Source organism: Dermochelys coriacea, chromosome 3 (genome assembly GCF_009764565.3).
Source record: "Dermochelys coriacea isolate rDerCor1 chromosome 3, rDerCor1.pri.v4, whole genome shotgun sequence".
In the NCBI taxonomy this organism is placed as follows: Eukaryota; Metazoa; Chordata; order Testudines; family Dermochelyidae; genus Dermochelys; species Dermochelys coriacea.
Window position 1 is genome coordinate 81485809 of NC_050070.1, and position 23422 is coordinate 81509230.

General features: G+C 39.7%; 1 protein-coding gene across 3 annotated transcripts in view; it reads right to left on the reverse strand.

Moving 5' to 3' along the window:
- Positions 1-23422, reverse strand: part of LOC119853315 (prolyl endopeptidase) — a 190660-nt gene that overhangs the window by 89903 nt on the left and 77335 nt on the right. For all 3 annotated transcript variants that reach the window (XM_038396251.2, XM_038396252.2, XM_043510736.1), the window contains exon 8: positions 13060-13251. In XM_038396251.2, the coding sequence (XP_038252179.1) occupies positions 13060-13251 (192 nt within the window). The remainder of the gene's footprint in view (positions 1-13059; positions 13252-23422) is intronic.

Genomic DNA, 23422 nt, shown 5'->3' on the forward strand with positions numbered 1-23422 from the left:
ATTACATTGCAGTTAAAATCAATTTTAACTCTGTCCCTTCCAATGAGTCTAATCATGATTGAGAAATCCTCTTACAACCATCCACTATACATCACCTACATTTCCAACCTGAGCTACAAACCTTCACAAATCCTCACTGAACTGCAACATATAACTAACAGACCACACTGCAGTTCATTCACCTCCTATGGGGTACATACACAGATTGCTTATACTTACTGGCTTTCAGATTATAAATTCTCATAGGCAGGGACTGTCATTTATCATGGTTGTACAGTGCATATCACAGTGAGTACCAACCTGATTAAGGTCTCTAAGTATCATCAGAATATAAAAGTTAATTTCTGAGCAAGCACGTGTGTGTCTGTATATTTTAATCTAATATAAGGCCAATACAGAGATTAGGACTTCCCAAATAGGGAAGATAGCTGGGCAGAAACCAAATTTTCATCCCATGGAAAATTTTGCATTTCTGAAAGTGTTTTCATTCTAAATTGAAACAAAATCAGAAATGCAAAATTTTCCACAGGATGGAAATTTTGAAACATTCAGTTTCAGAAGAACCTAAATGGAATTTTCTAAAACTTCTGGGCAAGTAACCCTGCAGAATGTTTTGACTTAATTGAATCAGCATTTTCTGACAGAAAACTGGTCTGTCGGAAAATCTTCGACCAGCTCTATCCCTAAGGTACCTGATTCTACCCTTCCAACACCCTATCCTGGAAAGCTTATGAGCTCTTTACGGTGCCAATTTTCCCACATCACATATTATCATGTGGCATTCGCCTGGGTACTTGGATGCTCTGCCTTGGTTTACAGATTAGATGTTGCCTGGGGCACACTGTTCTTAGTATGTCCTAAAATGCCTGGGGTTTCTCTCATGCCATAGGCTTTAGATCCCTATTAACCACATAACAAGCCTTTCTTTATTAACTTGCACATAAGGGGAAAATTCAGCTTAGAAAAAACAGCTTCTTGCTAAATATTTCTGTCATTTAGGAAAAGGGTTACTTAGTTGGCAACTAACTAACTATCCCTTACAGTTGTTCCTTTGCCAAGTCAATGTCCTCAACCAAATTTTGACAAAATGCATACAGTGGTAAAGGATAAGAAAGGAGATGAGGGGAAAATATAAAATAAGTTCTCCTTTCTCTTGCCAGGTGATAAATGGATAACAATTCTTGTGTTCTTCAGGCCAAAATTGTGGCTGCTTTCCCTGGCAGGAAGAGAACCTGGTACATTTGGGTCAGGTTGGAGGGCTGGATCACAGCCAAGGTCCAACTGTTGGACAAAGTTTTCTCCTGGCTCCTGGTTGCAAGAAACTGCAGAGATGCCATTAATGAGCAGACAAAGACTAAACCTAGGATTGCCTAAGGGTATGTTGATAAACCCAAGTAACATCATGACCAATAGTTTTTGCATCTACAGTAGAACCTCAGAGTTAAGAACACCAGAGTTACGAACTGACCAGTCAACCATACATCTCAATTGGAACTGGAACTATGCAATCAGACAGCAGCAGAGACAAAAAAAAAAAACAAACACAAATACAATACAGTACTGTGTTAAATGTAAACTAGTAAAAAAAAGGGGGGGGTGGGGAGCCGTATTTTTCTTCTGCATATTATAGTTTCAAAGCTGTATTAAGTCAATGTTTAATTGTAAACTTTTGAAAGAACAACCATAACGTTTTGTTCAGAGTTACGAACATTTCATAGTTATGGACAACCTCCATTCCCAAGGTGTTTGTAACTCTGAGATTCTGCTGTATAACTTGAAACAGAAAATAAAGAAAATCAACACAGAAACAAAGCAAGCAAAACAAAATCGACCAAAATATGACAAAGACCCATCTTACAGGTTACCCTGGGTTTTAAACTCTCTATGGGAATTCAGGCTTCCCCCAACAGTCTTTTTAAATCAACTAGAGCAAAGCTGAACACAGACTAAAAACATGTTTGCACATCCAATTTTCAGAAAAAAAGTTCCAGGATATGTTATGTTCTTCCTCGTCATCATAATTTTAGATAAGGATAACAAACTCTAAGAATTGTAGGTCAAAACTAATTTGTCCATAAAGCATTAACTTCTTTACTGTTTCTTTTCCTTATATAGGTCAGATCTGTCCTTTCACTGCTGTGACACCCTGGCTCCTGCTCACCTCTGAATCCTAATGACTATACAGAGTCTTCACTTTCCCCTCACCCTCTTTCCTGAAGGGCCAATGAAAGTTTGACATTGGTTTAAATTTTTAGTTTGTTATTTTAAACATTAAATATGCAACTCAAGTGACTGACCCATTTTCTTCAGATTTTGGGGGAAAAAATTCTCCTTTTCTTTTAATGTAAACCTGGCAACTTTCAGGCCAAACCCAAAGCCAGACACGTTATACTGGAATACTAACTGGAATTTTAATCATGGGGCCATGACCTGGAATAACAAGATACTGTAATAGAAAAGTATGGAACTCTATAAAATAGTAGTTGTTATGTAATCATTGCTATGGTGTGGAATAAATCTTATAAGTGAGGACAGATAATAAAATATAGTTTTATATTTTAATTTCTTACATCTTATTATGCATTTCAAGTTATAGCATCATACGGAGCTCTAACTAAAATAAGAAATACTACATTATTATATAGCATTTTTATACTGCACAATAGGCAGTTTGAATAAAACTGGAGAATCTGCAAGATGCCAGAGTTCAAATTGAATCATAGACTTTAAGGTCAGAAGGGACCATTATGATCGTCTAGTCTGACCTCCTGCACAACGCAGGCCACAGAATCTCACCCACCCACTCCTGTAACAAACCCCTAACCTATGTCTGAGCTACTGAAGTCCTCAAATCGTGGTTTAAAGATTTCAAGGTGCAGAGAATCCTCCAGCAAATGACCCGTGCCCCATGCTGCAGATTGGTTTCAGTTCATTTTATAACTTTGGTTTATTAATAAAAATATGAACAAGAAAAAAGTATAAATGCAATAAGGGGAATATTCTACTTCTGGCAACACGAATAATGGTCAGGCAATACAAGTATGGGCTGCAAAAGTGCAATCTGTGTTCCCAGTAGACAACATATTTCTATACCTAGAATATTCTCAAATTTTATATTAAAAATGTTCTGCATCTCAAAGCTGTATAAAATGATATCCACAGATTAACTTCAGAACTGGGTACAACCCATAACATACATGCAAAAATATTTATTTAGTCTTTTCTTTATGAAGATATTCCCTCTCCATCCAAAATATCAAGCGAAAGCTCTCCATTTTAAAATACAGTTGTGACAATCACTGATTCATCTCCATCCTGAGAACTTAAGGTACAGAAATTAGTGCTGACCCTTTATTTTTGCAGTGCTAGACACATCACGTCAAGCAATCCAACTGTACAGATGCATATTGACATTCTTATGCTGAATCACTGATGGAGGAGAAAAGAGAACCAAAATGAAGACAAGATCCATGTGCAAATAATTCCCAAGAGGAAACATCAAACTCACTTCCTGATCAAGCACATGTCTCAACTCCATTAATAAGGGATAAGCTTTGAAGTGCCATCAAAATGTGAGTTCAAAGACAGCTGCTCGTGTGTAATTTTTCTTTCTTCTGCCATGTGAGTTAGTCCACATTTCACAGTAACAGTCATGTTTGCAGAACTCACAGAAAATAACACTTTTCCCCACTACAATATAACCTTAGTTATTTATGTGTAGGAAGATCTGCAAAGACAATTTTAACAGTTTACAGAATAAAGCATTACTCATTATATATGTATACTACTATAAATGGACCTATCTAACAAACACATAAAAAGAAGGCAATGGACACCCTAAAATAAGATCCTAACACATTTCAGGTCAGTTGCAAAACTCCCACTGGTTTCAACAAGGCTAGGATTGTACCCCTCCTCTCAGAAAACCCATATTGCCATACATGTGTGAGAGAGGTAAAAAGTGCCAAGTTGTCCTAAAGCTGCAAACACTGGAGAACTAAGCCTCTCAAGAAATCCAGGGCTATGCCTTGGTCAATTATGACTGGTGCAGGTTTGCCATGGTATCTTTTGAGAAAAAGGCCATGATGGACCTGCGGTAGCCCTGGTCATGAAAAGTCAGACAAAGATGTGCTTCTGGACTAGAACATATCCTCCTGTGGCTCATGGACTGTCTCTTGGTCTGAGCATGCTCTGGCTTTATGAGCATCTCAAAGGCAGCTCAGAGTTGTTGCTAGGAAACTCTGGGGCTAAGCCACACCCCCAACTACTAAATGGTTTCTACTACAAACTCACCAATATGGTCCTTTGGGTAGCTGCCAATTCCCTGCTCCTTACTAGCCTTCTGTGCAATTCACAGTGTATTTTTTTAAGGCTTTGAACAAAGTTTGTGCTACTGTTCCTCAAGAATATTCATGCATCCATTCACTCACCCACTTTCCATTCGCATGCAAAAGTCCCCAGTGTAAAAAGTCATGGATATTTTTAAAGACAACATGAAAGTAATGGAATGCATGTCTCCTGACAGTTGGAATAAACATATAGTTATTACTCACAGAGATAACAATCCCTTCTCATCAGTATCAACAATGTTGTGATCCTGATTCCAAAGTCTGATTTTGATCTCTGACTTAGTTTTACTATAATCTTATTTTTATTGGAATATATTTGATTATAGAGTTTTTAGTTTTCTGTTCTTGTCTCTCTATTGCAATGCACTATATACTTAAAAACACTGAACAAGTAAACTCTGCAAGAATGTACAGACTTTTTTTTACACTTTGCACTTAAGTTTTATATTGATTGGACAATGCCCAGAGGTTTGGAAGAGTGCTTTATAGTGAATTTAAATAAAAAATGCCATTAGAAATCTGGGTTATACCAACAGCAAAATAATGACAGAAAGGCTATTTTATTAACAAACTTTGCCATAAAAAGATGCCTACAGGACAAGGTTTAGGTATTTATAATGGTAATAGGCTCCAAATCTGAAGCTTAAAACTGAGAAAAAAAAGTGAAAAAATAAATACCGTTTTGCACTTGTATATAACCTTCTACATGGAAGGAATAAAAGCACTTTAAAATACTGAATTAAAGCTTACAAGACCTTGTGAGGTAGGGAAGTGCTACTATTCTCATTTTGGAGATGGGGAAATTGAGGCACAAAAATTTTAACATAGTTGCTTAAGGTCACTTAAATCTGTGGAATCAGATTTAAATCACTTAAATCAGCCAGGAACATAACTCATCTCTGAGTCCTAAGTCTTAAATAACTATGTAAAAATAGCACCTTTTTACTCAATAGACCCATTCAATATTTCTATTCAGAGTCTGTCAGAGTTATAGGGCTAGCTCAGGGGCGGGCAAACTTTTTGGCCCGAAAGCCACACCTGGGTATAGAAATTGTATGGCGGGCCAGGAATGCTCAGGAAATTGGGATTGGAGTGTGGGAGGGGGTGAGGGCTCTGGCGGGGGTACGGCTATGGGGCCAGAAATGATGAGTTCAGGGTGCGGGAGGGGGCTCTAGCCTGTGGCAGAGGGTGTGTGTGGGGGGTGAGGGCTCCAGCTCGGGGATGCGGGCTCTGGTATGGGGCTGGGATCGAGGGGTTCAGAGGGCAGGAGGAGGATCGGGCTGGGGCAGGGGGTTAGGGCACGGAGCAGTGGCTCAGGGGTGTAGGCTCTAGGCAGCGTTTACCTCAAGCGGCTCCCGGAAGCAGCGTCATGTCCACCGTCTGGCTCCTACGCGGAGGAATGGCCAGGTGGCTTTGCTGTATGCTGCCCCATTCGTAAGCAGTGTCCCTGCAGCTCCCTTTGGCCACGGTTTCCGGCCAATGGGAGCTGCAGGGGATAGCACTTGGGCTGGGGGCAGCGTGCAGAGTGCCCTGGTTGCCCCTATGCGTAGGAGCTGGAGAGGGGACATGCCACTGCTTCTGGGAGCCCCATGTGGAGCAGCCCCTGACCCTGCTCCCTGGCTGGAACAACGAAGTGGGGCAAGCCCCAGACCCCATTCCTCAATGGGAGCTCGAGGGCCAAATTAAAATGGCTGGTGGGCCGGATCCGGCCCATGGGCCATAGTTTGCCCAGCCCTGGGCTAGCTGCACCTCTGTCCCCTCTCTAGTTTCCCAGATTGCAGCCGCCTGACAGGTATCAGGCCCCATGACTTTTACCTCTCTTTGAGGTGGAACCATGCAATTTTTCCACAATTAGACCAGGTGCTTGGCTACAGTATCCTGTGTTTGCCCAGCAAGTCTGAGTGAGTCTAGCTCTTCCCTTCAGGAATCTGCAACCAGTAGATTACAATGACTCAGAACAGCCTTCTTAAAACAAAAGTATTGTTTATCTAATCATAGGAACAAAGCATAGCATAAGAGAATAAGGCTTTTTAAAACAGCAAAAGGCCTGTCTTACCCCACAGCGTATCTTGCCCCAGACCCCTATCTTTTGGAGAGATGGGTCTTAGTCTCCCCCAAAATTTGTCTAATGTCTCACTCTTAACTGTTCCACGCTGCTTTGAACTCCTCGTTCCTCCAAAGACTGAGCAACTCCGAGGGAGACATGGTTGGCAGGCCTAGCAAGGGGTCAAACCAGGGCACCAACGTGAACAGCTCTTGCACAGTCTCAAGTGTTTGCGGTGAAGGGTATATCAGGAACCCCCTTTGCCTTTCTGGGGGCATTTCCTGACAGCCCTGCTATTGAATGAACTCAATATATGCATACAATAAACACCACAATACCCAAGTCAAGATATAATATTTAGAAATCATTACAGGTAACTCCAACTCAGAGTCCTATCTATTCACTTTAACGACTGCTCTTTATTCTTGGTACCCCTGCAAAGCCAATACATCTATCTATGACTGAATGAACAGAGGGCTCTATTGTAGCTTGTGCATTACCAAAATAATTTTTTACTTAGTTTCAACTAGTTACACCTGAGGAGGATTGTTAACTTTCTTATAGCTGGTAACCGGAGCCCCGAGGCCCTGCCCCTTCTCCCAAGGCCCCACCCCTTCTCCACCTCTTCCCCCAAGGCCCCATCTCTTCTCCGCCTCTTCCCCCAAGGCTCCAGCCCCATCACTCACTCCTCTCCCCACTTTCCCCCGTTGCTTGCTGGATCATCTCAAGGAGCCTGTCTGCAGGTAGGAGGTGGCCCCAGCTGAGCCGGGGCTGGCGCGGGTTAATGACCTGGCACCTCCAAGGACCCTGCAGTAGCTGAACTTTTGGTTTGGGTGCCATTTAGGATTGCTAGGACTTTCCCGTGGAAAACCAGGCACCTGGCAATCCTAAATGGTACCCGGACATAGAAGCCAAAAAATGGACTGTCTGGTTTAAAACACAGATGGGTGGCAACCCTACACCTGAAGCCAGCAGTATCACATAGAGGGCCTAATCTGGCCTGCAGAACCTTTATTTATAGTGAAGATGTACATGATGGAATGAATCTTGCTTTACTCTCACAGTGCATGGGGAATTTCTGCAAGGCCATCAGTGGAGGGGAGAAACAAAACAATAAAACAACCACGATTGTTTCACCTGTAAATGAGCACATCTGATTCAGTGTCACTGGCAAATAATAAAACATGGAGCCCTATGAAACTGTTTTTATAGTAACTCCATCCTCTCTTTTGAGTTGCAATGTATAACTGCTTTTGAAGTTTACTAAAATCTGCTTCTTACAGCCTTTGCTTAGGGGCAAGTAATTGGGCCCCAGGTGAGCTCCAAAAGGGAGGAATCCTCCTCCATGCATTCCAGAGGGGGAGTGAAGCCATTTCACATCTTGTGCTCTGGACTAAAGGTTGAAATACATTCTATGCTTTATTGTCTACTCTTCTTTCCTCCGCTGCTGGTGAAATGCCGAAGGCCTAATCAGTGTGACTCTTTCCTCCAACAATCCCCTGTATGCCAGGTGCAGTGAGGCCCTATGAGCACAGCTAAATTCAACAGGATTTTGACAAAGATCAATATCATCGCCCTAGGAAAACGAACAATACTTTGTCAAAAGGATAGCGTGAAACTGCCTCTGTCAAGCATGCAGGGGGAAAATTAGTGATATGTAGTGTCTAGAGAAGAAAAAATTAATTTCAACCAGTGAAACTTCATATTTTTATCTTCCCCCCATGTCTCACTATACCACTGCCAGTCCCCAGCAGTAAAAATCTAGCATAACCTGCTTCAATGGCATATTCAATCTTCCTATCTGTTCTTATGCTCCTATCATAATGGGGTCGTGATCCTGTGTAGGGCCTTGGGAGCTATCACAATATATATGAATATATACTTTAAAAAAAATACTTTTGGAGGTGGCCGAACTGGTGGCAAGGGAACACTAACGCCTTATCTCCAAAATATAGAAGACATCAAACTGAAGGATGTATGGCCTTGGGGGGAGAAGCAGCACAAGGGTGGATCCTTGGGGGAAGAGGTGGGGAAGGGGGAGTGGCCTCAGGGATCCAGTTACCCAGCCACCCTGAGGGAGTTAATCTAAACTTCATACTGATCTCACCTTGCTGTGCTTAAACAAGCTCTGTGGAATGTAAGCTCTTACATTGTTCTGAGATCCCTCTGATGAATGACCTCGGCACACTTAATACTGCCTTTGTTGGCTTTTAAACTTGCACTTTAATATTAATTAATTCACAAACATTTGCCAAGGTTTAGACTCTCTGAGAATTAAATGTAATACAATATAAATGCTTTCCAGTTGGGGGGGCTTGGGTGGGAATGCATCTCATGGCAAATGCAGATATCCTGGGGCCCTTACTTAACTATTTTCATTTTAAAATGGTTGTCATTTGTTTTTTTTCCCCCTTCATTCACTGATTAGAATTCTAAATTTCTCTTTACTTTGTGTGAAGTGCCTACTGAGAATTAAGTAAACCTTGACACTGCTTACTGTTTGGGAGAGACTGATTCAAAATAAGAATGCAAATGAATAATTCTTTATGTTCTGTGCTTTTAAACAACTGGTCATATTTACAACCCCATATTATTGCAATACTTTTGTTTTTTCAAAGTTTTCTGGAACTTGTAATGCAGGACTGGGATCTCAAACACAAGTTAAAGCCCACAGCCAACTGCAACTGGGGGACTGGGTCAGTAAAGCCAAATTAAATTCACTCATCTCTTGGTATGTGTATTTTTTGTTAGTTAGGCTGTTAGCTGCACTACAAATGCAGTATGACGTATTACCTTTTACTCTGTGGAAAATTTTTGCCACTGGAGGACACTGGCAGAGTTCCACATTATTTATTTATTTATTTATTAACTCACAAAATCTATTTCCATTATAATGTGGTGGTTGTTTTTTTTATCAAATTCAGACTATGTTCATATCCAGAAAAGGATAAGATATGGCTAACAAGTAGATCATGAGAAGGTAACAGAATGTTGAGTTACAGATTTCCATATTCCATTCTAAGCAAGAAAAACATTTGTGACTTTGAGCATCAGTTGCCAAAATGTTTATGAAGTGATTTCCAATACGGTTAATTATATCTGGGTAAATAATCACTATTATATCCAACCAAATGGACAAGCAGACCCCCCCCACAACTTCTCAAAGCTCATAATCAGAAGCAAGCTCCTCACAGACCAGGAGTCTAGACAAACCAACCCAAAGCAGCACCCTGACAGAACAACAGATGCAAAATCACATATCTTCACTGCTACAATGATCAGCTGACCCCCTAGCCCCACAACGCACCTTTCAAGATCCATGGATCCTACCCTTGCCTACCACAACATGTGCTGTACCTCATCCAATGCACTAAATGCCCCGATAACAACTATGTGGGTGAAACTAGGTAATACCTATGCTCTTGAATGAACTCACGCAGCAAAATGAAAAAAAGACAGAAACACCCTATTACCTATTACTTTTCACTAAGCGGTCACACTACATCTGACCTATCAACCCTCATCCTCAAAGGAAACCTGCACAACATTCTCAAAAGACAAGCCTGGTAAATTAAATTCACTACTCTTCTAGACACTAAAATTCATGGACTGAATAGAGACACTGGATTTATGGCTTATTAAAACAATCTGTAACCCACTAAACCCCTCTTTATGTTCTACGGCTGCAGAGGTGTTAACAGGCCACTGTACCTTGAACGGTCCTTTACAATATGTGCTAACTATTTATGCTAAATAATCTGGTCCACCTTGATTTTGCTGTGGCGCTCGGAGTACCTTTCCCAGACCGGAAGAAGAGCTCTTTGTGGCTCAGAAGCTTGTCTCTCTCACCAACAGAAGATGGCCCAATAAAAGATATTGCCTCACCCAGCTTGTCTCTCTTAGCAGCAAATACTCATTTAACCTTTGAATTCTTATATTCATAGCTTTTGTAGGAGGTGTTTCATTACCATGTCATCTTTGTATCAAATTCACTTGACTCTAAGGCTTTCACGGTAATAAATTATTAACTGTCTTCTGCTATAATTGTGTCTTTCCAAACCAAATCTTGGAAGGATTAAAGCAATATAATATAATGGCAGGATGGTCTTTCTTCAGTACAATATCTTGCTCTTTAGGAATGAAGGATTATAGTTTCATCAGCTGCAATCTAGTGTTATTTTCTTTTATTCAGGGCTATGTCTCAAGATTGTTAAAAGCACTCATGGTTCCCTTTGCACAGAGGAATACAGCTCTTTAATTTACAGGTGCCATCATACATAATCAAACTGTTTTAGATTATTTCATTTTAGTGTTGGCTTTAATATATATTTAATTGCTACTATCTAATGAAGCCACTCACCCATTGTAATAATTACTTTACATAGCTATCTCTATAAAGCTAAATATAGAGTACATGCAGGGATTAAATTCTCAGAGTATTTCTTGGAGCCTCCTACACTCCCAAAATGCTAGAAAAACTCCAGGGGAATTGAAAATATTTACCAGAGCTCTGCTCTGGACATTGTATATTTTGTGTATTGCTGCTCTGTATGTAGGCATAGTGAAATTTTGATTATCCAGCCCACACTCACCCAAAACTTTCAGTTCAATGCAGGTCAAATATGCCCACTGATGTTTGGGTTGAAGTGTTTGAGCAATTTTTCAGTCTCTAATGGCACTGCCCTCAGTACTCCCATTTATCTGAACCTTTGGTTATCTAAATGAAGTCCTATTTCCGTTTGAATAGTCAAGGTTGCCAAATATAATCCCTTAAAGAGGTTTTTGATGCATTAAAAAAATTATTATATGAATATACACACATACTCAATTTGACTTTGCCTATAGAATGGAAAAGCTGAAGCAGAAATCTGCTGTGAAATAACCCTTCATGTGCTAAAATTAAAAATCAAGGCAGATCACAGGATTTTCATTTCAGAAAATAGTAACAAAATTTATTAATGCCAAGATCCATAGCATTTTGGCACCTTGAGACTTTTAGCTACATATTTAACTTAAACCCATATTTTACATTGCTGTTACCTATGACTTAAATACAACTTCAGAGATTGATGAACAGTTAGCAGATGACCAGAATGGAACATAATTTGTCACTTCTATCTATTATTTATTACACATATAGCATTGACAATGTACTCCGCCCTGCACAAGATGAAAGACGTCCCTGCATCAGAGCGCTTACAATCTAAAATAGAGACCTAGAAGTCTCAATATTCGAGTATGACCAAGCTGTGTTTGCCACCTTTGCAACCCTAAAACCTTGGGACAGCCAAATTTGACTTTGAGCATAACTTGGAATAGCATAGTCCAGTCATGCTCCATTCCTCCCCCCACCCCACCCCCAACAATCCCTGTACCAGGGATAGAGATAGAAAATGGTGGTATAGAGCTGGCTAAGGTGGTTCTATGCCAGTTAAGGATTCGTCATGCTGGAGAATTTCTCAGCTGCCTATTTAAAGCAGCTTTACAGCCCTTTTTGTGGCACACAGAAGCCAGGGTAGGGCTAGGATGTGGCCCAGAGACCTGCTGGATATCCTGGGAAATCCAAAGGAGGGAATCATGCACAGAGTTCTTAAAAAATTATTCTCATGAACTCACAGCTTCTGGGTGTCATGGAAGAAGTGATCTAACAGTGATTTGGAAGAGAAGAGAGCGGAGGCTGTGTTAGCTGGGATACAGCAGTCACTTTGTGAGTATATAGAACTCTATTATTTCATCACCAATGTAAAAAGCTATGCACAGGAAAATTTGCACAGAATCAGTGAGGGGATTTGAACAAAAAAAAACCCCTGGTAAACAAATGTGTAGTTTTCAAACAGCCATTATTATGCTAGTCAGGTATAATTACACAATGTACTGTAAGGAGCATGGAGCACCTAAATGTATTAAATGCATCTTTGAAACACTGGGACAAAGATGCATCAGGATAGGCTTTTCTACAATTAATTCAGGCACATAAACACTAAGAATTTCCCCAAATGAGTGCATTTTTAAAAAACTCCTGAGTTAGTGCAAAGTCCAGGAATTTATTGTACTGCATCTTTATTTTAATTAATTGAAAATCAGAAGGTCCTGCTTTGACTTTTCCTTAAAAAACAAAATTCAAAAAAATCAAATACTCTACCAACCTCTTTCATGCCACCAAATCTTGCCTTGCCTTTCAGCACTCCCAATTCCTGTCATCTCAAGAATGTCAGATCAAACCTGATTCTCAAAATCTGATCCCCTGGCTTGTAATGTACCGTATCACTGCTAGGCTAGCTCTTATTTTTGTCTGCTTACAGGGCCCCAGTTAACTTATCTGAGTGCCTGACAAATGTTAAATCAATCTCCACGAAGTCCCATGAAATGGGGATAGTATTAGCCTCGTTTTATAGATGGTGAAGTGAGGCACAAAGAGAAAAGCAATTTGAGCAAGGTCACACAGGAAGTCTGCAACAAATGTAGGAACTGAATCTAGATCTCTCAAGTCTCAGTCAGGCTTAACCAAAGTTATCTTTCAAATCAAAAGAATCCCTACAAATGTAAATAAGAAAAAAAAAAAGGGGGAGGGGGGTTTAAGAGACCAGTCCTTTTCAATAACTAGCAGACTGACTTCACTTGGAAAAAAACAAAACAGGACATCTTTCACTTGGTTTATATTCTTACCTAGAACATCTCTCTCATGCTCAGGGACAAGCACTTTCCATTTGGATTCATCTGAATCACTGAAATCAATATTGATTAGTCGATAATTTGGAGCATGGCGATTTGTCTTGAAAGTGAACACTGTTCCCTCATTGGTGACACAGTCATACTCGCCATCAAAGTTGTCTATCAGCTTCACCCATTGAAGAATTCCTAAGAGCAAACAAATCATTCATATTAATTACTTACTCTTTAAAACAAGAAATATTTTATTTTAATACTTTACAATAAAGTTCTTCTGACTGCACAGTTGCTTCTTGCTCCTTTTACAATAATGACTGTATTAGTTATTCCTGCATATAATTGCCAACAAGCCTTGTGGTGAATACTTAATGAATAGCACCAACGATCTGACCAATTCAGAAATGAAATTCCAATGCATTGTTACTTTACAGCATTTGGTAGCTACCAAAAGGAAGATCAGACATAACAATATTAATTAAAAAGTAATTTTGAAGTTTGTGTGGCATGAATCTTTGGTTTTCCTACGAACTTTTGAAAATGCTTCACTGAGTAAAAATGAGGGCAGTTTGCTTTTAAATCTGAATTGGCTTGGTTTTGTCACTTGGTACCACAACCTTAGAATTGAATACATTTGGGGATGGGAACAGACTGTATGACAGATTCCAGTACTTTTCCTCTTACATTTTACTATGTTTATATAGGTTTATAAGACCCTAGAAAGAAAAGGAGGCAAGAATAAACCAGGTATACAATACTTATGTTATGTCCAGAACCTAACCAACCAACTATACTTCATAGATGTAGCATCTGCCATACTGAAAATCAGGTTCCTTATTAAAGTAGAGAATACAAGAACATCACCAATTGCCTACTTGGGGATTCAAAAACACCCAAAAGAACTGATGCTTGATTCTATTCTATCAAAGACAAAGACTGTCATAATTTTAAAGGCCAGAAGGGACCATTGTGATCATGTACTCCTACCTCCTCTCTTGCACAGGCCACAGAACTTCCCCAAAATAATTCATAGAGCATAACTTTTAGGAAAAAAACCCTAATACTGATCTACTATTGTCAGTGATGGAGAATCCACCAAAGCTCTTGGCAAACTGTTCCAATGGTTAATTACTCTCACTGTTAAAAATTTACACCTTATTTCCAGTCTGAATTTGTCTAGCTCAACTTCCAGCCACTGGATTGTGTCAGACTTTCTCGGCTAGACTGAAGAGCCCATTATTAAATATTTGTTCCATACGTAGGTACTTACAGACCTAGTCTTTTCTTTGTTAAGCTAAATATATATCAACTTACCTACACACACGGATTATCTAATGTACTGACTCCATACAACACCAAATCAATTTATTTTTAAATCACCACCCATTTCAGTAATATGAACTGAAATAATGCAAGAAAAGTAGAGATTATAGTTGAGCTTTAAGTTGCTGCAAGTAAAAACAAAACAATCACTAAGAGAGCTATTGGATGGCTCAGGCCACTTTAATCCCATTAAATATAACAAGTTAGTTTATCAGAGCCTTCTAATACAACAATAAAGCTAACTCTTCTTAACTGCCATTTTGGTTTGAGAAACCTTCCTCCTCTTTATATGAAAGGTAATCTATTCGCCAACTAAATCCAAGTATTTATATCACAGCAATACAAAGTTTTTATTTTATCATTTACCTTTAACTTATATTAAATAATTTACAGTGAAATGAAGGCCGCTTGCGAATTGCATATTGGATCAGACCTGTGTATCCAATTCAGTATTCTGTCTCTGACAGTGGCCAGCACCACGTGGAAAAATCCTGTCTCCAATGAAGTCAATGGGAGCCAACATTTCACCCCAGATGCATAAAAGGATGGTGCAGGTATGATGATGTGGGATAATGAATGCTTTATGATAATAGTTGGGGATTGTTTTAAAGCTTGATGCCTGAGGTTTAATATCCCTTCCAAAAATGTCTGTTATAATAGTTAATAATAATTCTATTCTTGCTATCCATACAAATGTCCATTTTCTCTTTGAATCTTGCTAAAATCTTGGCCGCAGTTACATCTTGTAGCAAAGATTTCCACAATCTAAATATGGATTTAGTAGTTTTCAATTTTCCATATTTCAGTTTTATTGAATGGCACATTGTTTTTATGTTATGAGATGCAGACAATAGGAGCTCCTGATCTACCTTCTCTAGATCGTTCATTAGTTCATATACTTTATCACGTTACCCTTTATTAATTTCCTTTCTAAAATAAGTAATTCCAGTCTTTTCAATCTCTTCATATGAATGTTTTTCCATGCCCCTTTCCATTTTCCTTGCTCTTCTTTGAACCCACTTCAGTTCTGTAATATCCTAAGACAAAATTCATGAGGTTAATTTTTCCCTATTCTGTATTGTATTTAATTTTAATTTTTAACTGCAGTTGTCATTCTTTAAAATACGAATACTATAGCTTTGAAAAACATAATACAACCTTCTAAAAAAATCAGCCACACTGTGCAAAGAGATGGTATTTTCCGATAACCATGTTGGACTGGGTGACTGTGCTCCAACGAGGGAACTGAAATTACCAGTGTACGGTTATTGTACATGGTGTTCCCCTTTCTCTTCAAAAAATCAAATCTCTTAGGATCATGCAGACCAGAGATACTGTGCAATTTGTAGCACAAGACAGGCAAAACATACTACAGTTTTTCAAATCAGCAATTTGGAACCCTTTCATAGAAGTCAGCTTCTTCCTTAACTGAAGATCTTCATTCCATCTTAAATATGAAAATTCAAAAATTGTTTCACTACATTTACTGCATTAAATTCGCATTCACCAGCAAAGTGTTTAAGCCTATGAATAAGGACCTGTGAGCAGAGTTTCACTGTACTATATCAGAGTTCACAACAAAGAGGCTTTACCGTGTATTTTTTTTGGAGGGGGAAGCTTCAACATAATTTTTCCCCAGCATAATAAAGCATTGTATGTCATGGCAGTACAAAAATCACAAATAAAGCAAAATAGAAAACATACAAATTAGAATCTTGAGTGGCTGATGGACTTAACGGGGTACAGGATCTTTTGATTTGCTCCTGGCACAATGCCTACCGATGATTACCTGTACATCAGTGAAGGTCTTGGTTTCAGGTGAAACTGTCAGAAGCAGGATACTGAGGTTGACCAAATAGTCTGGAAACTTGTTTTTTTTTGTTTTGTTTTTTTAAACCAGCTATTAAAATGTCAAATACTGCAAAAAGGAATAAAAAATTAAAGTGACATTGAAAAAAATCAATAATCTCTGATGCAAGTTTGAATGAAGTAGAGAAACTATTATTTTTATAATCCAATAATGTCTGCTAGAAACTGTCCAACCATACAAGACAACAATTTTCCCCCCAAAGAGTTTGCAATCTAAGATGACAAAGTACAAAGGGAGAAGGGGGAGAGGGACAACAATATGCGGTAAAAAGGTATTTTAAAAAATTAATGTAGATGAGACAGAGTAAGCAGTTACACATTTACATAGCATCCCTTTGAGAAAGTTGGTCTCAGAAACAACTATTGAAAACTGGCATTTTTGATGTACCAGTCAATCTTTCCTGGTCTCCTATGTGGGGACGAGTGATGGCTCAGATAAAAAGGTCGCTCAAGCATGCATTTAGAGAGAAATATTCTATTGGGGACAAATAGTGAGGGAGAGGCAAAGCACTTGACACAGTTTACTGAATCCTTCTCACTGCTAGTCTTCACATTAGAAGGTATAATGCTGAAGAGCTACATATGCCTGCACATAAGTGTCTGAACTGAAAAGTTACACTATTACTATCTTCAAATTAATACATTACTGATAAGAACTACAGTTAGATTATTTTCTTCATTTGATTGAAACATCAATAAACCCAACAGAACAGGAAATCAATAGCATACAGGGTTCATCGATCAGCTAATGCTCCCTTTGGAGTTTTGCAACATCTGAGGGAAAGCAAGTTTTATGAGCAATGTAAAAAATATCAATTACCTTTTTACATACTGTAGCACTCGATGTTAACTGGTAAGGATACAGATTTTAATCTCAATAAAGTTATTTTGCATTTCAATTGTTGTCACTTATATTTTTGTGTAAAAATGATTGCTTCTCCACAAATCTAGAGTACTGGGGACAGTCAGACTTTAAACTAGAACGCCTGGCTCAGCAAGACAGAATGAACATTTGCTGGATGGCTAAAGTTAAACTTAGTATTGGGTGGTTTCACTAATGTCTAAACAATTCTGTGTACATAAAATAGGCCAAATTATACTCAAGAATCACATTTAGAAACTTAAGAAACTTTAGAAACTGTACCAAACTTTATTCCATTTTTCAATTCCCAGACTTTAATCCAATTTGATTTTTAAGCCTTGTGAAAGGCACTGGAAGTTCTGGATATAAACACTGAAGTGTTGCTTTCAAATCATAAGTGAAACTTTCTTGCAGTACTCAAGCAATTAAGATGAATTCATCCATTTATGCAAGTTATTTGTACATTGGGGGCATATAAGAGTTATTTTCTGTTCATGCAATAGGCCTCACACCATTATGCCTCCCTTCTTTATCTAAAGGCATCCCTGTTCCTCCAGGAGCAAAAATCCCATTTTAATTATATTAAAAAAATAATTTCACTTCTTTCTCCACCCATTGTCAAGAACTCAATTGACTTGTCTCGGTTGCCTAGCAACTAGCTGGGCCAATAAGCCCTCACTAAGTGACTGTGGACAGAAGGGCCAACAGATCACCATTTAAGGCTTGTCGAAACAGCAGCAAAGTGGCTGTTCAATATGTTCCATGCTTATGTCAGACATGCTTCCTATACCAGCCCTTGCTCCAAACAATGCCTGCTCCTGCTCCAAACCTAGTCCATACCTTCCTCTGAACTCCTGGCTCCAACCATTGGCTTGTTCCTTGACCCCTCCTCTGGTTCTGCCCTCTGATTCTTCTTGGACCACTAAGCAATATTCCTGTTTCAACCAATAGGTTGCACTGCTTGTACCTCAGTGTGCAACACCAACGCACGCCCATTGTTTGTTTGTTTGTTTTTTAAAGACTAAACTTTGTAAACCACTTTTAGCCATCCTCTGAGATCTAGATATTCCTTCTGCATGTACGTGTTGCAGGAAAGCAATACTTACACCCCAAATAATTTAGAATTTTGTTAGTAGATTATTAAACATTTTTGTATTACAGGAAAACAATTCAGAATTATCTTGTTCCCACATAATTTCTGTCTCCCCCTCTCACTCCCGCCCTATTTAAGAGCCACTCATTATCTCTGACATCTAGGTACCTTATGCCTCTAGATTTTCATTTTCTAAAAGTTGCATCATTCTCTGAAGATTCAGTTTACTACGATTAGTGGTCTACATAACCTTTAATATATTTCTTAAAGTGGTGCTTATGTTTAAAAGTTAACACATTTTATATAATTGAAAAAACTCTTTTGTCCTTGGAATGCCAATCTCTATTACTGAAGATCAGAGAGACAAGGTGGATGAGGTAATATCTTTTATTGGACCAACTTCTGTTGGCGAAAGAGACAAGCTTTTGAGTTTACACAGAGCTCTTTTTCAGATCTGGGAAACTTACTCAGGGCAAATCTACACAACAACATTAAGTTGATTTAATTTACGTCGACGTACAGCCACCTCAGTAATAACATTGATTTTTCATAGCCACACTATGCTCCTTCTGTCGGTGGGGTGCTACCACTGATTTAATGGATAGTGTGGGTCATTGTGGAACACTGACAGTCCAGAGACCCTGGAGACCCAGCTGCCAGCAATGGGTGGCGAGGCTCTGGGCTGTCAGCCCAAGTGACAGGGCTCCAGGCTGAGGTACAGTTATTAGATCAGTGCAGTGGGTGACTCACATCAGCGAGAGCAACATTGTAGTGTAGATGCTTACAGAGTTAGGTTGACATAAATTGCTCGGCCTTCAACTTTATTCATCCCCCAGTACTGCTCTGCCTCCAGGCCAAGCTCTGCCCTCACTCTCCCTCCGCCCCCAGCCCAGCTCCGACCCCAGCCACAGGTCCACTCCTTCCCCTGCTGCGCCTCCAGCCCAGCTCCTCCCCCATCCCCCAGGTCCACTCCCCCCCAGCTCTGCCTTAGGCCTTAGCTCTGCTGCTGAGGAAGCCTTGGCTGTGCAGTAATGGAGGGGAGTATAGACAGATTCCATTACTGGGAGGGAGAGGCGTGACTGAAAAAGTTTAAGCTCCAGTAGCATAGAGCAGGCCTCAGAGCGTCACAGCTAAATATAAGGTGGAACAATTGTTTAGCATAAGCAGTTAACACATATTTCAAGGAAAATTCAAGATGAAGTGGCCCGTTAACACCCCTCTAGTCACAGGGAGGGAAGGAAGCAGGGGAGGGAGGTAGTTAGTGGGTTATAGATTGTTATAATAAACCTTAAATCCAGTGTCTCTATTCAATCCATGATTTTTAGGGTCATAGCTTTGCCTGACACTAAAAATCATGGACTGAATAGAGACACTGGATTTATGGCTTATTACAACAATCTATAACCTACGAATAACTTTAGGATTGCTAGCCCTCCGAAACTGTCCTAGAGTCTCCAGGAATTAAAGAATAATCTTTAATTAAAGATTATGTCATGTGATGAAACGTCCAACTAAAATTGGCAACCCTAATAACCCCCCAGAGAGGGACAGCCAGAGCCCCACTGCTTCAGGAGGCTGTCAATGCCCCCCCAATAACAGATGAATGAGTGAAAGCACTCACGGTGAGGATGCGCACTGCCAACAAAACTGCAGAAATGTAAATCTGATTTAATTACTGTGGTGGCTGTACGTAGTCGTAACTTATGTCGACTTAATTTTGTAGCGTAGACTTGCCCTGAGCAAGTTTCCCAGACCTAAAGAAGAGCTCTGTATATGCTCAAAAGATGGTCTCTCTCACCAACAGACATTTGTCCAATAAAAGATATTGTCTCACCCACCCTGTCTCTCTAATATCCTGATGGGTATAACAACCCTGCATACTGAAGACTAGGTTTAGCTGGCTAGCCAGACCTGACAACTTGTTTCATTCCCTCTAAACCTCAAGCATAGGATACACAAAGCCTTCCATTATAAAAAATAAATATAATTGTATCATGAGATTTTATCTAGAATTCATCAATATGATTTCATTTCTCTACCATTCAAATTTTCTCTTGTTCCTGTCTTTAGACTAACCCCATCAGCAGGAACTGTTACTGCATTTCTCTAGCAAATAATCTGTTCATAATTCCTGTTAGACTTTTATTAGCTGTATCCTTTTTCTCCCTCTCATCCTATCATAGGACAGATTGTATCTCGTGCTGTTCGAGATATACAAGAGAATCCACAAATTGGCTTCCACTGCCTCTTGCAGTATGTTAAGGAATCCAAATTTTCCTTGGGATAGTGTGATCAATTTAGCTGGATAGTGCCATCATGTTTTTTTCTTCCCGATTCTTCGTAATAACTGTATTTTTCTATGAGGTTTCCCTACTCCAACGTCAGAGAAGTGCATTACATGGCTGTCCTTACAAGTACTGAACCCATCACTCTGGCCTCAGAGCTCTTGTTACAAAAAACTTTACTAAAATACCCCTTCATCCTGGAGCAATTTTCCTAGGATATGCTCTGTCTCGAGATAGCTTGGTGGTTTGAGCATTGGCCTGCTAAACCCAGGGTTGTGAGTTCAATCCTTGAGGGGGGCATTAGGAATCTGGGGCAAAAATTGGGGACTGGGCCTGCTTTGAGCAGGGGGTTGGACTAGATAACCTCCTGACGTCCCTTCCAATCTTGATATTCTATGATCTCAAGTCCAATGTGCTTTTCCTTTGGGTGCAAAGATATTTCCCCGTGTTATTTCTCCCCCCCCAACACACCCCCCACTGTTCCTCAGATGTTCTGGTTAACTGCTGGAAATGGCCCACCTTGCTTGTCACCATGAAAGGTTTTCCTCCTTTCCCCCCCCCCGCTGCTGGTGATGGCTCATCTTAAGTGATCACTCTCCTTACAGTGTGTATGATAAAACCCATTGTTTCATGTTCTCTGTGTGTGTATATAAATCTCCCCACTGTATTTTCCACCGAATGCATCCGATGAAGTGAGCTGTAGCTCACGAAAGCTTATGCTCAAATAAATTTGTTAGTCTCTAAGGTGCCAGAAGTACTCCTTTTCTTTTTAGTAATAAGATTGATGTTAACACATTGTTTCCTTTTCCCACTAGCAGCCCAAATCAACCATATCTCGACAAAAACAACAAGGAGTCTGGAGGCACCTTAATGTGTAAACTCAGGAGTAGTACCGAATGATTGGAGAATTGCTAATATAGTGCCTATTTTTAAGAAAGGAAAAAAAAGTGATCCGGGTAACTACAGGCCAGTTAGTTTGACATCTGTAGTATGCAAGGCCCTGGAAAAAATTTTGAAGGAGAAATTAGTTAAGGACATTGAAGTCAATGGTAAATGGGACAAAATACAACATGGTTTTACAAAAGGTAGATCGTGCCAAACCAACCTAATCTCCTTTTTTGAAAAAGTAACAGATTTTTTAGATAAAGGAAATGCAGTGGATCTAATTTACCTAGATTTCAGTAAGGCATTTGATACTGTGCCACATGGAGAATAATTTGTTAAATTGGAGAAGATGGGGATCAATATGAACATCAAAAGGTGGATAAGGAATTGGTTAAAGGGGAGACTGCAACAGGTCCTACTGAAAGGCAAACTATCAGGTTGGAGGGAGGTTACCAGTGGAGTTCCTCAGGGATCGGTTTTGGGACCAATCTTATTTAATCTTTTTATTACTGACCTTGGCACAAAAAGTGGGAGTGTGCTAATAAAGTTTGCAGATGATAGAAAGCTGGGAGGTATTGCCAATTCAGAGAAGGATCGGGATATTATACAGGAGGATCTGGATGACCTTGTAAACTGGAGTAATAGTAATAGGATGAAATTTAATAGTGAGAAATGTAAGGTTATGCATTTAGGGATTAATAACAAGAATTTTAGTTATAAGTTGGGGACGCATCAATTAGAAGTAGCAGAAGAGGAGAAAGACCTTGGAGTATTGGTTGATCATAGGATGACGATGAGCTGCCAATGTGATATGGCTGTGAAAAAAGCTAATGCTGTTTTGCGATGCATCAGGAGAGGCATTTCCAGTAGGGATAAGGAGGTTTTAGTACCATTATACAAGGCACTGGTGAGACCTCACCTAGAATACTGTGTGCAGTTCTGGTCTCCCATGTTCAAAAAGGATGAATTCAAACTGGAGCAGGTACAGAGAAGGGCTACTAGGATGATCCGAGGAATGGAAAACTTGTCTTATGAAAGGAGACTTAAGGAGCTTGGCTTGTTTAGCCTAACTAAAAGAAGGTTGAGGGGAGATATGATTGCTCTCTATAAATATATCAGAGGGATAAATACAGGAGAGGGAGAGGAATTATTTAAGATCAGCACCAATGTGGACACAAGAACAAATGGGTATAAACTGGCCACCATAAGTTTAGACTTGAAATCAGACGAAGGTTTTTAACCATCAGAGGAGTGAAGTTTTGGAATAGCCTTCCAAGGGAAGCAGTGGGGGCAAAAGATCTATCTGGTTTTAAGATTCTACTTGATAAGTTTATGGAGGAGATGGTATGATGGGATAATGGGATTTTGATAAGTAATTGATCTTTAAATATTCAGGGTAAATAGGACTAATCCTCTGAGATGGGATATTAGATGGATGGGATCTGAGTTATCCAGGAAAGAATTTTCTGTAGTATCTGGCTGGTGAATCTTGCCCATATGCTCAGGATTTATTTGATTGCCATATTTGGGGTCGGGAAGGAATTTTTCCTCCAGGGCAGATTGGAGAGGCCCTGGAGGTTTTTCGCCTTCCTCTGTAGCATGGGGCATGGTTGACTTGAGGGAGGCTTCTCTGCTCCTTTAAGTCTTTAAACCATGATTTAGGGACTTCAATAGCTCAGACATAGGTGAGGTTTTTCATAGGAGTGGGTGGGTGAGATTCTGTGGCCTGTGCTGTGGAGGAGGTCGGACTAGATGATCAGAATGGTCCCTTCTGACCTTAGTATCTATGACTAACACATTTATTTGGGCATAAGCTTTAGTGGATAAAAAACCCCACTTCTTCGGATGCATCTGAAGAAGTGGGTTTTTTACCCACGAAAGCTTATGCCCAAATTAATCTGTTTGTCTTTAAGGTGCCACCAGACTCCTCGTTGTTTTTGTAGATAACGACTAACACGGCTACCCCTCTGATACACATCTCTACAGTTGATCTATACATTCTATCTTCTAGACCACCTATTTAACAGAGAGCCCTTGAAGTCATTC